The following is a 15,903-nucleotide window of genomic DNA, read 5'->3' as shown; positions in this document are numbered from 1 at the left end:
AGAAAAAGAGTTCGTCGAAAAAGGTCAAAAAAGAAAAATGGTTGAAAAATAAAAGGTGAGGGAAAAATAAAAGAAACTTATAAAACTTAAAAACACTTGACTAACCTAACCTTATTACTACAACTAACTTAAAATTATAATCGCAAATTGAGATTACTAATTGAATGATAATTGATACATAGGTAAAAGTCGTCTAAAAATATTAAAGCTTACAGGAAAAACTAAATCCCAAATGGAAATAACTTAAAAAGAAACTAAAACTTAAAAAGGCGTCGCAAAATTCTAAAGTACCTAAATCTTAGTCTAAAGAAAAAGCACTTAAGGAATTTTACGGCAAAGCCTAAAAATCTAGAAGTAAAAATAATTATGGCAAAAACTAAGTTTAAAACTAAATATGAGTTAAAAATATAAATATTACGCTAAAACGATTAAAAAGGGACAAAATATAAAAATATACAAAAAGTTGTAAAAAGTACAATTTTTATAAAAATATTATTTTTATATTATAGTATTAATTTTTATATATAAATAAAACTAATTAAAATTTAATATTACAAATTAATTAAAAACTTAAACTAAATAATATTATATATAAAACCTAATTAGGTTTAATAATAATAATAATAAATAATTAAAACCTAAATCGTATTAATTGCTGGACCAGGTTCGTGTCAGATGGCTCCGCGAGTCGCGGTTCCCGAAGCTGCAAACCCCGCGAGTCGCGGGGTTCCAGAATTCAACTCTGGTACAGTTTGAAATTTGACGTTTTTTTTTTTCTGTTTTTATATTTTCTGTTTTATATCAAAATATTTGTATAATAAAAACTTATATTTAAAAACTTAAATAAAAATAGAACTACTTTATAATTTTAAAAATAGATTTATATATATTAAATTTTTTTTTTTCGGTTTTTTTTATATGTTTTTAAATAAAAACAAAATACTTAAATAAAACTTATATATAAATAAAGAAACTTTATAAAACTTAAATATTTAACAAAATCTTAAAAATACTTATAATTTTGTTTTTCTTTTTATATTTTTCGAATAATTAAAACGTATTTTTATAAAAACGAATTTTAATAAAAGTAAACTAAAAATGTTTTTTTTTTATATTAGCGTTGCGCTTCCGGCTTTTAAGCGAGTCCCCGGCAGCGGCGCCAAAAATAACTTGATGGTGTAGCGGGGTGTATATAAAATAGCTTATATTTTTGCAGGAATAACTATTAAATACGATACAATTTTACACAAGATATTTATTTATTTAGAGAATGGATATACTTAAACCTTGCTACAGCACTTATAGGCAGTGTACCTAATCGTACAGTAGTGTAGTTTTTAGTAAGTCCGGTTCGTTCCACAGGGAATCTTTTTAAACAAAGCTTAACGCTATATTAGTTTACTTTTATAAAAATACAAATATATATATATATAAGTAATATTATTATTATAAAGGGGGTTTTTACCGTTTAATGACCGGTTTGTCGATTTTAAAACTTTAGTCGCAGTTAAAACCAAATGTAAAATATTAAAAATAAATACAAGACTTAAATTAAAGCGTAAAATAAATAACAATACTGAAATTACGAATAATAAAAGTGCGATACAATAAACTTGCGATAATTAAAAAGTACGATAATTAAAAGTGCAATTAAATACAATAACAATAAAAATGCGATAATTAGAAGTGCAATTAAATATAAAATAAAGGAAATTAAATATGAAATAAAAGAATTATGCTTATTTAAACTTCCGTAATCATGATGTTTGACATGTTGATTTTAGTTTTATGCCCATGGGTTAATTGTCCTTTGTCCTGGATTATTTAATATGTCCTTCTGGATTTGTCCATAATAGTCCATCAGTCATAAATAATAAGAGCGAAAGCCTTCGTCAAATTATTCTTATTCCCGAAGTCAAATATTCCAACTAATTGGGGATTCGAATTGTAACAAGGTTTTAATACTTTGTTTAATGAATACACCAGGTTATCGACTGCGTGTAAACCAAGGTTTTACTACTTTGTTAACAATTACACCAATTACCCTTGAATGTAATTCACCCCTGTTTCAACAAGTCTATTAATTATTAATCCAGTTCCGTGTCCGGTAAAATAAATAATTATTGGTATTTATAGATATCCCGCCCACCGTACCCAGTCAAGCGTATGTGGTTATATATAAATACGTCGAATTATAAGTTTGTATATTAAATTAACAAGGTATTGTTTATTTAATATAAAACCCATTAATAACCCATAGTCTAATTTCCACAAGTGTCGTTCTTTTATCCAAACCCCAATTATGGTACAAAGCCCAATTATCCAATTTTAGTAATTAGCCCAACATCATGATTACTTCGGATTAAATAAGCATAATAATAACTTAGCTACGAGACATTAAATTAAAAAGGTTGAACATAACTTACAATGATTAAAAATAGCGTAGCGTTACACGGACAGAATTTCGACTTACACCCTTACAACATTCGCTAACATACCCTTATTATTAGGATTTAAAATTAAAATTAAAATTAAAATATAAATTATATATATATATATATTTACGTATATATTGAGAGAGATAGATATATGAGTGTGAAAAATGATCAGAATTCGGTTAGCTTTATAGGGACTTTCAGAATTTGGGCCTCCGCGACTCGCGGCCCTTTTTGCCTTCAAACTCCGCGAGTCGCGGAGTTTGCTTTTACAGCTCACACGAGTTTGGCTCTTTGTTTACCGACGGTTTTAAATATTTATATAATATATAAATAATTATAAGAATTATTTAAATATTATATTATATTTATGTGCATAGTTGACTTGTAATTTTTAGTCCGTTGCGTCGAGCGTTGAGAGTTGACTCTGGTCCCGGTTCCGGATTTTCGAATGTCCTTGCGTACAATTTAATATCTTGTACTTTGCGTTTTGAATCTTGTACTCTTGTAATTTCGAGACGTTTCTTATCAATAATTGGAACCTCTTTGATTGTATTTTGTACTTTTGAGCTTTTTGGTCGTTTGCGTCTTCAATTCGTCGAATCTGTCTTTTGTATTCACCTTTTATTATTTAAACGAATATCACTTGTAAATAGAACAATTGCAACTAAAAGCTTGTCTTTCTTGAGGAATAATGTTATGAAATATATGTTCGTTTTTAGCATTATCAACAGGTGATTCACTCGAACTCATGTTGGTATTGAATTGTTAGTGAAATTCAATTTTTGATCGTGGTGATATTATGATATAGAGGTTGATAATGCTAAAAACGAACATATATTTCATAGCATTATTCCTTAAGAAAGACAAGCTTTTAGTTGCAATTATTCTATTTACAAGTGATATTCGTTTAAATAATAAAAGGTGAAGACAAAAGACAGATTCGACGAATTGAAGACGCAAACGACCAAAAAGCTCAAAAGTACAAAAGACAATCAAAGAGGTTCCAATTATTGATAAGAAACATCTCGAAATTACAAGAGTACAAGATTCAAAACGCAAAGTACAAAATATAAAATTGTACGCAAGGACGTTCGAAAATCCGGAACCGGGACCGGAGTCAACTCTCAACGCTCGACGAAATGGACTAAAAATTACAAGTCAACTATGCACATAAATATAATATAATATTTAAATAATTCTTATAATTATTTAATATATTATATTATTTATAAAACGTCGGCACAAGGAAACAAGCAACATGTGAGCTCTCCCAGCTGGCCATGCGATCGCATGGCCAGGAAGAAGGAAGTCCATGCGATCGCATGGCATGAAAAGTCAGGCCACACCTCCTATAAAAATCGAGCTTTGGTGAACCAAAAACATATCCATCTTTCTCTCTTCTCTCATATATACGTAAAATATATATATAATTTATATTTTAATTTTAATTATAATTCTAATAATAAGGGTATGTTAGCGAATGTTGTAAGGGTGTAAGTCGAAATTCTGTCCGTGTAATGCTACGCTATTTTTAATCATTGTAAGTTATGTTCAACCTTTTTATATTAATGTCTCGTAGCTAAGTTATTATTATGCTTATTTAAAACGAAGTAATTATGATGTTGGGCTAATAGCTAAAATTGGGTAATTGGGCTTTGTACCATAATTGGGGTTTGGACAAAAGAACGACACTTGTGGAAATTAGACTATGGGCTATTAATGGGCTTTATATTTGTTTAACTAAATGAAAGTTTGTTAATGTTAATATAAAGATTTACAATTGGGCGTCCCTATAAATTACCATATACACTCGATCGGACACGATGGGCGGGGTATTTATATGTACGAATAATCGTTCATTTAACTGGACACGGGAATGGATTAATAGCCACTAGAATAATTAAAATAGGGGTGAAATTACATTCAAGGGTAATTGGTGTAATTGTTAACAAAGTAATAAAACCTTGGTTTACACGCAGTCGATAACCTGGTGTATTCACTAAATAAAGTATTAAAACCTTGTTACAATTCGAATCCCCAATTAGTTGGAATATTTAACTTCGGGTATAATAATAATTTGACGAGGACACTCGCACTTTATATTTATGACTGATGGACTGTTATGGACAAAAACCAGACGGACATATTAAATAATCCAGGACAAAGGACAATTAACCCATGGGGCATAAAACTAAAATCAACACGTCAAACATCATGATTACGGAAGTTTAAATAAGCATAATTCTTTTATTTCATATTTAATTTCCTTTATTTTATATTTAATTGCACTTCTAATTATCGCAATTTTATTTTATCGCACTTTTATTATTCGCAATTTCATTATCGTTATTTACTTTACGCTTTAAATTAAGTCTTTTATTTATTTAATATTTTACATTAGGTTTTAACTGCGACTAAAGTTTTAAAATCGACAAACCGGTCATTAAACGGTAAAAACCCCCCTTTATAATAATAATATTACTTATATATATATTTGTATTTTTATAAAAAGTAAACTAATATAGCGTTAAGCTTTGTTTAAAGATTTCCCTGTGGAATGAACTGGACTTACTAAAAACTACACTACTGTATGATTAGGAACACTGCCTATAAGTGTTGTAGCAAGGTTTAAGTATATCCATTCTATAAATAAATAAATATCTTGTGTAAAATTGTATCGTATTTAATAGTGTTTTCTGCTAAAATTAATAACTATTTTATATACACCTCGCTTAACATCAGAGGTCAATACTGTTTTAATAGAATTCGGTTTTTTATGTACCCCGTCGGTTTTTACAATTGAATATGTATTGATCTAGCGCTATTTTTGGTGGATATTGTTTATTCGTATGAATATGTATGATTTTGCGCTATTTCCGATTGTGATCCTGTGAAATAAGTATGATCCTGGGAATCTTTATCAGATCTGTTCCTTAAATTGGTTATTAAAATCGATATACGGAAAATGACAATAATATGTGTTACTCATGTGCCATTAGTTCTTAGTGGTTTTAATCACAAACAAACTGCCTTCCTCCTCCTTTTCATTCAATTACGTCTCAATCTTCATATTCATCCGTCCCAATTTAAACAACTTTCATATGTATAATGCTCAAGTTAATTAAGATTCCCTCTGACTCGGGCTTTGTGTTAAATTAAATCTCAGATCTATTTTTCTTCCGATCAACGTTTACCTCCGTTTTAATTTCAGGCTTTCTTCATAAACTATCAACACTCCATAAATCACCACTTGTAGACTTGTAGTTCCCCTAACTACTCAATATTAAATCACCAGTTGCTATTTCTTGAAGAAACTCTTTTTTCTCAGCATACATCCTATTTCTTCTTAATTTAAATCACATTCACACTCTGACGGTTTGTAACCTTCTGCTAATACCGTTTTCGACCACCGGCATCTCGCCGGTGGTTTGGATTTTATTGCTTTCCGTCTAAATAAAGCTCGGTTGCTCAGTTTATTTTTGCTCCGGCGTCAATCGACCCGATGGTCTTCTCTGGTCACGATTTCGGCTACCAGGCGGCGATTCCGTGCCCTAGTTGCTCGGGATCTAGGAGTTGGTTGTGTATTGAGGGTTGATTTTTGGGTTTGGTTCGGTTGGGTTGAAGATTTCTACGGTTGGTCCCCTTAACTTTCTTCTTTGAGCTGTGATTCTTCTGTGGTAGTTGTAGGCGGCGAGTTCCTTCGAAACTTTACAGGTACTTTGGGCGTTTCTGGTTATGTGGTGGGGTTGGGTGGATTTTGGTGAGTTTGCGATTGAGCTTGTTTTTTGTTGAAACCCGATAGAGTCGAGTGGCCGAAATGCTGTCAGTGGCTCCCGAGGAAGGGTGGTGGCTGCTGGCAGCCTTGGTTGGTTGCTAGTAGATGTTGTCGGTCTTTTGGGGGTTGTGGGTGGTGGTAATTAGTGGCTAGCTGTCACTGCCTGGCGATATTGATGGTATCCTAGTGGCTACAAGTGGGTGACAATCGTTGTCGCTCACTGTTGGAAACCAGTGGCCTACGGTGACGCTGGTAGTGGTAGTGTGTCGTTGGCGGTAGCTGGCTGCTGCTGGTGTCTGCTTGTGGCTGCCGGCGCTGATTGCTGACTGCTTGAGTCCGAGGGTTTGTAAATGTCCTTAGAAAATTTGGCAGAGATGATTGGCTCCTTTATAGTTTGGTTCAGCATTTGGTACTAATGTTGCGGTTGGTCTATGCTTGATGTTGTTTCCGGCGTTGTTGACTTTGTTGACTTCGGTAAATAGGCCTCAAGTTAGGTGTTCTTGGGTTGCCAGATGAATGGTTTGGATTGGAGGCTTCAGAGGGTGACGATGCAGGATTGGATACGGGGTCGGGTTTATGTATTTGTATTAGGCTTAGGTAAGGTGGTGTTTGTTGTTTGGCATTTCAAGTGTAGTTCCTAATGTATTCGCTATGTATTTAATGTAGTCGTTCAGTGCGTTTAGAACGAATAGAGTGAGTGTCATGGAGTTTTGATCGTCTGTGACCAACTACTCCCGTTACATATCGTTTTGATCTGCTTAATATTATCCCACCCGAACCTCGATTCTATTATATATATACATATTAATATTTTTGTCAAAAAGAAAAAAAAAGTTTTTAGTGGTTTTTGACGAATTGGACTCCCCACACAACAATTACATACTACAAGGACTCCTCACGCTATAAAAAATAATTTTAAATTTGGATAGTTTTTTTAAACAAACCACACGGACTCCCGGCATAATTTTGTCATGATTCACTCATCGTACGATGTGAGTATCTAAATTTTAATCTAATTTTTACAAGTTGAGAAATCTTAAAAAACACTCGTCTCACTTTCACATGGTCTTCTTCAATCTTCACTCTTACAACAATAAATGCACTCATAAAATCTAAAATCTAAAATCTAAAATCTAAAATCTACAAAAATACATCTCTCTGTTCTTCATCAAACCCAAGATCCTGAACATATAACACATAAAGTTTCCATCTTTAAATCTTTTCAATCAAAAACAAAAATGGGTAATCTCGATCTCACCTCATCTAAACAAACCCACACCAGACAACAACATCGATGGCGGTTTCTCGATTTAGTTTCTTTAATCTTTTTCGCCGCCATTTTTCTTTTCTTCATTCTTGTTCTAACCCCTTTAGGTGATTCAATCGCCGTTTCCGGCAGCCAAGATTTAATAACATCAACCACCGGAGCTAAACGCCGGCACCATCTAATTGCATTAATTGAAGCCGGTAGAAATGTTACAATTCAACCATGTGACTCGGATAGTGTAGATTATATGCCTTGTGAAGATCCCAACCGGAACCGGTTGTTGAGTAGGGACATGAATTATTACCGGGAAAGACATTGTCCGGCGCCGGAGGAACGGCAGTTGTGTTTGGTACCTCCGCCGGAAGGTTATAATATTCCTATTCAGTGGCCTACTAGTCTGTATAAGGTAATTCATCTTTGATTGGACCAACATTGTTTGATCATTATCATTACTCCAATTAAATAAACCCATAATTTATATGTAAATACATGAGCCTTATGTTGCTGGCCATAAAAGACTTGTTTTTTGATGACTATTTGTATGATTTAGGACTATAAGGGTGAACAATGTTTACTTGAATGCAAACTAACAATTATATATATGTATATGCTAACAAAAATGCAAAATTTAAGTAGTTATACGATTTGGCAAGGTTTACTTGGTGTTAAAAAGGAAAAAAAAAAAAAAAAAACTTGTTATTGATGCTAATCATGCTATTCAATTTAGTTACTGTTAGAGAGCTTCTTGGACATGTCTATGTAGTTACAACTTTGTGATATGATTCGCAGTAGGACGAGGTAAATTTGAATTAAGGAAGTGCCTAAATAGGGAGTAGGTATTAGGTAATAGTGTTTATTGTGAATCTCTTTTATGTAGAAATATTGTCTGTTTTAATCTCTCTACAATGCAAATTATTGAATGGTTTTTTGAACTGTATTTGAGTTACCAAAGAAGTAGCACGAATGCTTTCTGTTGTGAATCATGTGACAAGTGGTTGTGTATGTTTCCATGTTTTAGCATTTAAAGCAAGAGCTTCAATGCTACTTGTGCACATGTGCTGATAGATTACCTTTTATTTATTTAAATGTATGTTGTTATTGGCCACTAAGATGAATGGTCTATTTTAAGTATTTGTGCCGGTCTAATGGAGTTGTATGATCTTGTGAAACCTCAAAAAGTTGCCATCAGACTCTCACTAAAGTTTGTATATAACAGACATCTTGCTGGTTAGGTTGTGTTGGGTTTAGCTCGGTTGTTTGTTCACAGGTTTGTTTATTGTGTCTGTTGACTAGGCTAGTTTATGTTTTTTGTTGAATTGGTTTCGTACCTTGTTGATCTTCAGATCTGTTTATTTATATTATCAATTTTCACCCAAAAAAACTGTCATTTACTCTGTTTATTACATTATAACGGCTAGCCTCTGACAGCCTAGTTGTAGTTCAAACCATGTTACAAAAGCATCACATATTATATTAGTATGGTAATATACTTTTTTTCAATGACAGATATGGCACGAAAACATGCCTTATAATAAATTAGCCGAGAGGAAAGGTCATCAGGGATGGATGAAAAAAGAAGGTCCACACTTTATATTTCCCGGTGGTGGTACTATGTTTCCTGATGGCGCTGTACATTATATCGAACAACTTGAGCATTATATTCCTATTTCTGGCGGGGTTATTAGAACGGTTCTTGATATGGGATGTGGGGTAAGATCTGCAATTTTTTATGTTAATTAGCGAAAAGACAAATGTTTACCAAGTCATATACCACTTCAACGTTAGTACAACTTTAAATTATCGGTTAGCATGTTTCCAGGTTGCAAGTTTTGGAGGGTATTTACTTGCGGAAGACCTTTTAACGCTTTCTTTTGCGCCAAGAGATTCGCATAAATCACAGATACAATTCGCTTTAGAAAGAGGAATACCAGCTTTTGTATTGATGCTTGGCACTCGCCGGCTCCCGTTTCCCGCGTTCTCGTTCGACTTAATCCATTGCTCTCGCTGTTTGATACCGTTTACAGCATACAGTAAGTGAACCTTTTTTCCCTTTGAATATACTCTGTTACTAATTCCTTTGATTAATAATATGTACTAGATGAACATTGTATTTTGACAAGATAAACATGTCACTTTGCAGATGCTACTTATTTTATGGAGGTTGATCGGTTACTTCGTCCAGGAGGGTACCTAGTTATTTCGGGTCCCCCGGTCAAGTGGCACGGGCTAGATCAAGAATGGAAAGATCTTCAGGCAGTCGCTAAAGCATTGTGTTATGAGTCGGTTGTTGTTGATGGGAATACTGCTATATGGAAGAAACCCGTGGATACTTCATGTCTCGATAGCCTAAGTGAACACGGGTTCAAATTGTGTCACAAGTCCGATGACCCTAGTTCTGCTTGGTAATTTTATATGCATACATACACTCGACATTATAATAATTACATGCAAAAGTCAACGTTGGTCAACGTATGTTTCGACCCCGACTCGACCTTTCAAGGTCCTAAGTGACAGTCTCCGTCTCGCGTCTTTTTCAACCTTGTCATGCAATCGGTCTAGGGATGGCATCGGCCCGGGTTTAGGTAATCCCAAACCTGAACCCGATTAAAAAAAACTCGTCCCAAACCTGGACCCGCCGGGTCCCGTTTAGTTACTAACTAGCGGGTAAACAGGTTTCCCCACGGGTATCCGGGTCCTATTTGCTTACGAATTATCTGGTAAACGTGTTTTCCTATGGGTATTCGAGTCTTTTGTTGGGTATACTGGCCGAGTAATAGGTTTTACGGGCCGGTGTATCAGGTTAATGGGCCGGGTATATGGATTAGGATCTTTTTCGGGTATATGGGCCGGGTAATCAGGTTTGTGTCTAAATCCATCCCCGGACCCACACCTGAAAAAAATTAAAAACCATCCTCATACCCGGCCCTAGACCCATTTACCGGGGCCGAACCCGGCCCAAAATATCGGATTTTAGGTTTCCCCATCGGATACGGGTTTTTTTGCCATCCCTAAGTTAGTCATACATGCATGAATCTGTAGGTGCATTAATAATATGGACGATGATTGTTGCAGGTACGTTAAGTTAAAAAAATGCGTGAGTCAGACGTCTTCTGTCAAAGGGAAACTTGCAATTGGTGAAATTCCGAAATGGCCACAAAGATTATTAAAAACTCCATCAAGGGCTGGTTTAATTGGAAATGGAAATGAAGGGTTTGAATCAGACATGCACATGTGGGAAAGAAGGATTACTTACTACAAAAAGACGTTGAACTTAAAACTCGGGACTGAATCAGTAAGAAATGTAATGGACATGGATGCGCATTTCGGTGGTTTTGCTGCTGCGATGATTTCTGATCCAGTGTGGGTGATGAACGTTGTTCCATATAATAAGCCATCAACTCTCGGTATCATATTTGATAGAGGCCTTATTGGTGTTTATCATGATTGGTGAGTAATTTCCCGTTTGTTTATAACTATCTCTATTGAATGTTATATAATTATTATTATTTATTGTTGTTCCTGTAGGTGTGAACCTTTCTCGAGTTACCCACGGACTTACGACTTCATCCACATGGGTTCGGTTGAGTTACTCATAAAAGATCCCGTCACGGGCAAGAACAGGTATGATGCTCCACTTACTAAGCTTTACAATATCTTTTATTTTTGCTTTACTTTTTATTATGAGGTCTGCAATAACATTGTAACAAACATGTTATACCAATCTTTGTAATGATGGCAAGAACGAATAGGTAATTATAACCAAAAACTTCCCAAAAAAATAATGTCACTCCTCAAAATGGATACTGGTAAACGGATAAGGTTTTCCCTGTTCAGGTTGCTCGCATAAGGTTTCTGCGAGCATTTTACCCAAAATGAATATTGTTTCAAATTTGTAAGGACAAATGAATTCAAACGTTTGATACTTAGTTACTACTTATTCGAACTGATTTAGACCCGTGCCCTTTTTGACTTTTTCCGCTGGATGGCACACATGCTTTAGATCATCAATATTGTTTACCTATCTAAATCTGTTTTTTTTTTTTTTTTTTTTTTTTTTTTTTTTTGTGCAGATGTGACCTTGTAGATGTGATTGTTGAAATAGACCGGTTATTAAGGCCTGAAGGAACCGTTGTGGTTCGTGATTCATCTGAAATGATTAGTAGATTAGATCACATTGCACGCTCTGTAAGATGGGAATCTACAATACACAATTCAGAACCAGAATCAAACTATAATGAACAAATTCTGGTTGCTACAAAACTACTTTGGACGTTACCTTCATCGTCCCAGTAATGCATCCTTTATCTCCTTCAAATACAGCAAGTGAACACAAAATTGTGTAAGGTACACGTTAGAAACTTCTACGATGCATCAAAGGATGCAACTTTAATAGCTTGAACTGCAAGTAACATTAATGTGCGGGGGTAAAATTGCGGCCAGATTTGAAATCTTTCTTGAAAAGAGTGTGGTCTGTCTTTCTTGATGTATAAGTTGTATGTTAGAAAATTGTTACATGCATCAAATGATGCAAGTTTATTTCTTGATGTGCAAGTTATCTTTTAGAAACTTGCTACATGCGTCAAAAGGTGCAAGTTACTTTCTTGATGTGTAAGTTATGTAATGGAAATTTTTGTTATCTGTTAAAGGCTGTAGCTTTCTTGTTAGTTCATCTGGTTTTTATCATTTTATGTGAAGATTGCAGTAGTTAATTTAAAGTGGGGGTAAAAAGTAGGGCATAAGTTATGTAACATTATAAGACCAAATTTGGTAGCACAAAACTGATAATAACAAGATAATATACTTTCACCAGATATTTTCTAATGTTTAATTTTTATCACAGTAATCAGTTTTCTTTATTTCTGATCTTTATACTTTTTTGTATTGTTATTCCTAAATTTTAATGCTTACTTTTTTTGAAAAATTTTAAGAACTTCTTAAACTATTACTCCGTATAGTATAAGATTAAGGGTTTTTGTTTATTGCAAAACAATGAATATTAAGTTTTGCTTTGGTTACATCTAGTCTAGTTAGTAAAAATCGCTAGTAATGTTGGCATTTATTAAATAATTGGTGATGTGGGGCCTGGAGGTGGGCCTGGGTTGGGTCCTGATCGATTAGGTAATCGGGTCGGGCGAAGGTGGTGGGTCGGGTAGAATGTTTAGTTTCTTCGAAGAGGCGGTGAAAGATATTGAAGGTTTGGTTAGGGTGGAAGGTAAACTGATTGGGTCGAAGACGCTTCCGAAGCTTAAAGAGGGGACGAGGGCACGGCTAAAGAAAGGTAAAGGGGTGGTCATTCGAAGTTCTAAGTTTGATGGTTAAGCTTGTTGCGTTCTTTAGTTCGTCATTTTGTTAGTCTCTTTGAGTTATCTTTGTATGTGTGCGAGTGTTTGTAGAAGTTTTTGTGTTGTTTGGCCTCGGTGCCTTTGTTTGTATCCTTGTTCCGAGTCTTCATCTTTTTGATGAACGTCTCGTGTTCTATAAAAGTTTCGGTTTTTAGAAAAAAAAAAAAAAAAAAAGCTTGAATGTTCCAGTAATTTAAGAAGTGAAAGGGACAAATGACAATGTATTGGACACAAATACGCACTTCTCTTCTCTTTGGTTTTGTTTTTCTATTTTCTTCCTAGGTTGAAAGAGTTGGTTTTGTTGAATGAAATAACTTGTTGACATGATAACTCAAACATCAATCAATATGACACCACCATATTACTATATTATCTAATAGACAAAAATATTAATAGTACCTAAGTATTTCGTCATTTCACTTTTTAAAAAAAAAATTCTAATTAAATTTGACTACAAGAACAAAGACTCCTACACTTTTTCCAAATATTCAAATCAACCCCCCAAACAGGGAGTAAAGTGTCAAATTACTATTTTCATATAAAATCTTAAATAAACTCCACCCAAATATTCAACGGGTCCTATCTTCTAGCTCGCAACGAGTTAAATTTTTCCGACACCATCGTTAAACTGAAAATAATTTTAGGAACACAATGTCACTAACTATACGCTAAACGGACGTTTTTTAAAAACGCTAAAAAATTGAGGTACTTTTCATACACGTTGATTTTGCGTTAAATTTTTAAAAGTCGATAATTACATAGCTAAACGCAGAGATGGACATATATTGTTAATTTAAAATAACATTTAAATCTTTCACGGGTTATACCTTTTAGTTCTACTCGAGTTGAGCTTCAACGATGAAAGGACTCGTTCATATCGATTATAAACGATTCACAATAGTTGATTACATTGCGAGGTTCTGACCTCTATATGTTACATTTTACAAACATTGCATTCGTTTTCATAAGACAAACTTTCATTTCAGCGAAAGTTGACAGGTATGCATACCATTTCATATTATATCAACTATCAACGACCTAATAATAATCTTGTTGAACTCAACGACTCGAATGTAACGTCTTTTGAAATATGTCATGAATGACTCCAAATAATATCTTTAAAATGAGCTAATGCACAGCGGAAGATTTCCTTATTACCTGAGAATAAACATGCTTTAAAGTGTCAACCAAAAGGTGAGTGAATTCATTAGTTTATCATAAACAATCATTTCCAATAATATAATAGACCACAAGATACTTATATTTCGAAAACAATCTGTGCAGGTCTGCCCACTGCTGTAAAAATCATTCATATGAAGATCATCGGAAATTTTCAAAACAATCTCACCAATCGGTATGTAACATCCCGTTTTCCCCGAATATGACTTAAGGTGCGCATCTAACTCCGTGTACGTTTAATATTGTAGCTATGTTTGAGTTTGTATAGTTCAAATATTGAAAATATTGGAAAATGGTTTGATCAGGCCTTCTGTCGCGTCTGAAGGTGTCCCATCGCGTCCTGGTGTGTCGCGATACGCGACAAAGTGGGCTGAAACGCGACAGCTCTAGAACCCCAGTTCTGTCAAGGTTATCGCGTTTGAATTATGTTTATCGCGTTTGGTTGTCGCGAAACGCGATGTCGCTGTTTGACAATTTTAGCCATTTTAATTGGAATCTTTTAGGGGTGTTTAGGTCTTTTCACCTATGGCCGGTTTTTGAGACTTTAAGGCTGGTTCAACCTTATCCCCTCTCCATTTATGACTTTTCCATTTAATTGAATTAAAGTTTAGAGAGAGAGTGAAGTTTTAAGAGTGAGAAAGCTTATTTTGGTGAAGAAGAAGGTTGAATCTTGCCCGAACCCAAGTGTTAAAGTTGTTCCTCGTGTCTCTAGCTACACTTTGATAGTCTCGGTAAGTTCTAACTCTATGTTTTGAGTTTATTTAATTTTGAGATAGGGTTTGGCTCATATGGAGCTTGTGTGACCCATTTGAAGGTTAAATGGGTGGGTTTTGGGTTAGATTTATGAAAATGAACCCTAATGGCCATAACCTAGGGTTTGGTCTTATGATTTGGGGTTGTAAGTGTTAAATGGTGTTGTTGATCATTAATACACCTTTAAATTGATGAAAGAAGTGTTAATGGGTAAGTTTGACCCGATTGTGAGTCTAAGTAATTAAATTGGGTCAAATGAGTACTAGTTGACCTAATTGGGTGAAGTGGGTATGAAATACCCAAGTTTGTGTTAGTGGACTTTAATTCACTAGCTTTAGTGATTGAAGTTGAGTCTTGACCCTTAAGGGCGGTTTTGGTGAAAATGAGGCATTTAATGCATTAAGTCATTAAATGCACATAAGTTAATTGTTGGTATTTTAGTCCAACTAGATATTGTGTTGATTGAAGTACTTATTATATTAGGTACTTTGCTTTGAAGCTTGCGGAAGTATAAAACCGTCACCGAATCGTTAAGGTGAGTGGAATAATTATATGTGTAGGTATATAATGTATCTATTTGTTGTAGCGTGAGATGTGAAGTGTCGAGGTGCTAAGACACCACATTTCACGTGACGAGTGAAGCATCGAGGTGTTAAGATGCCACTCGAGGTGAAGCATCGAGGTGTGAAGATGCCACCTAGGAGTGAAGTGTCGAGGTGTTAAGACGCCACTCCATAATAAAGGGTGAAGTGTCGAGGTGTTAAGACGCCACCCGAGGGTGAAGTATCGAGGTGTTAAGATGCCACCCGGGGGTTAGTGATACGAGGTGCTAAGTACACTAATGGACGTTGTGAACTCTGATGGCCTTTCGCGGGCGCCATTCCCTTGTACGATTGGTTAACCATGGTTATTTGTGTTGTAAGCGAAGGCTTATTATATTGTTCGAGTTATATATAATTATGCGATTGTTATGCTAGCTTGTGGTATTGGGGGTTGGTAGCCTCGTATTGATTGATAAGCTAATGGTGTTGCTAGCATGTATTTCGGTATGTGTATTTAAGTGTTTGCAAGTAGGTATATTATATATGTATGTGTATAATTATTGCATTCACTAAGCTTTAGCTTACCCTCTCGTTGTTTATCCTTTTA

The 15,903-nt window shown here is 34.6% G+C and overlaps 1 protein-coding gene across 1 annotated transcript; it reads left to right on the top strand.

Annotated features, from left to right (window-relative positions):
- Nucleotides 1-7,346: 7,346 nt before the first annotated feature.
- On the top strand, nucleotides 7,347-12,122 carry LOC139852662 (probable pectin methyltransferase QUA3). Its single transcript, XM_071841982.1, has 7 exons — nucleotides 7,347-7,886; nucleotides 8,987-9,190; nucleotides 9,300-9,510; nucleotides 9,621-9,882; nucleotides 10,553-10,927; nucleotides 11,006-11,101; nucleotides 11,551-12,122. The coding sequence occupies exons 1-7, from the start codon at nucleotides 7,452-7,454 to the stop codon at nucleotides 11,771-11,773; spliced, it is 1,806 nt and encodes a 601-aa protein (XP_071698083.1). The 5' UTR covers nucleotides 7,347-7,451; the 3' UTR covers nucleotides 11,774-12,122.
- The last annotated feature ends 3,781 nt before the right edge of the window (nucleotides 12,123-15,903 follow it).

The sequence above is a fragment of the Rutidosis leptorrhynchoides genome, chromosome 6, assembly GCF_046630445.1.
Source record: "Rutidosis leptorrhynchoides isolate AG116_Rl617_1_P2 chromosome 6, CSIRO_AGI_Rlap_v1, whole genome shotgun sequence".
In the NCBI taxonomy this organism is placed as follows: Eukaryota; Viridiplantae; Streptophyta; class Magnoliopsida; order Asterales; family Asteraceae; genus Rutidosis; species Rutidosis leptorrhynchoides.
This window is presented reverse-complemented; position numbering and strand designations above follow the sequence as displayed.

What these genes read in the sequence shown, in the direction of transcription:
- LOC139852662 (XM_071841982.1), top strand. Translation starts at nt 7,452, where the DNA reads ATGGGTAATCTCGATCTCACCTCATCTAAACAAACCCACACCAGACAA. An exon ending in GGCCTACTAGTCTGTATAAG is followed by an intron (nt 7,887 to 8,986) that starts GTAATTCATCTT and finishes TTTCAATGACAG; the next exon opens with ATATGGCACGAAAACATGCC. An exon ending in ATTGGTGTTTATCATGATTG is followed by an intron (nt 10,928 to 11,005) that starts GTGAGTAATTTC and finishes TTGTTCCTGTAG; the next exon opens with GTGTGAACCTTTCTCGAGTT.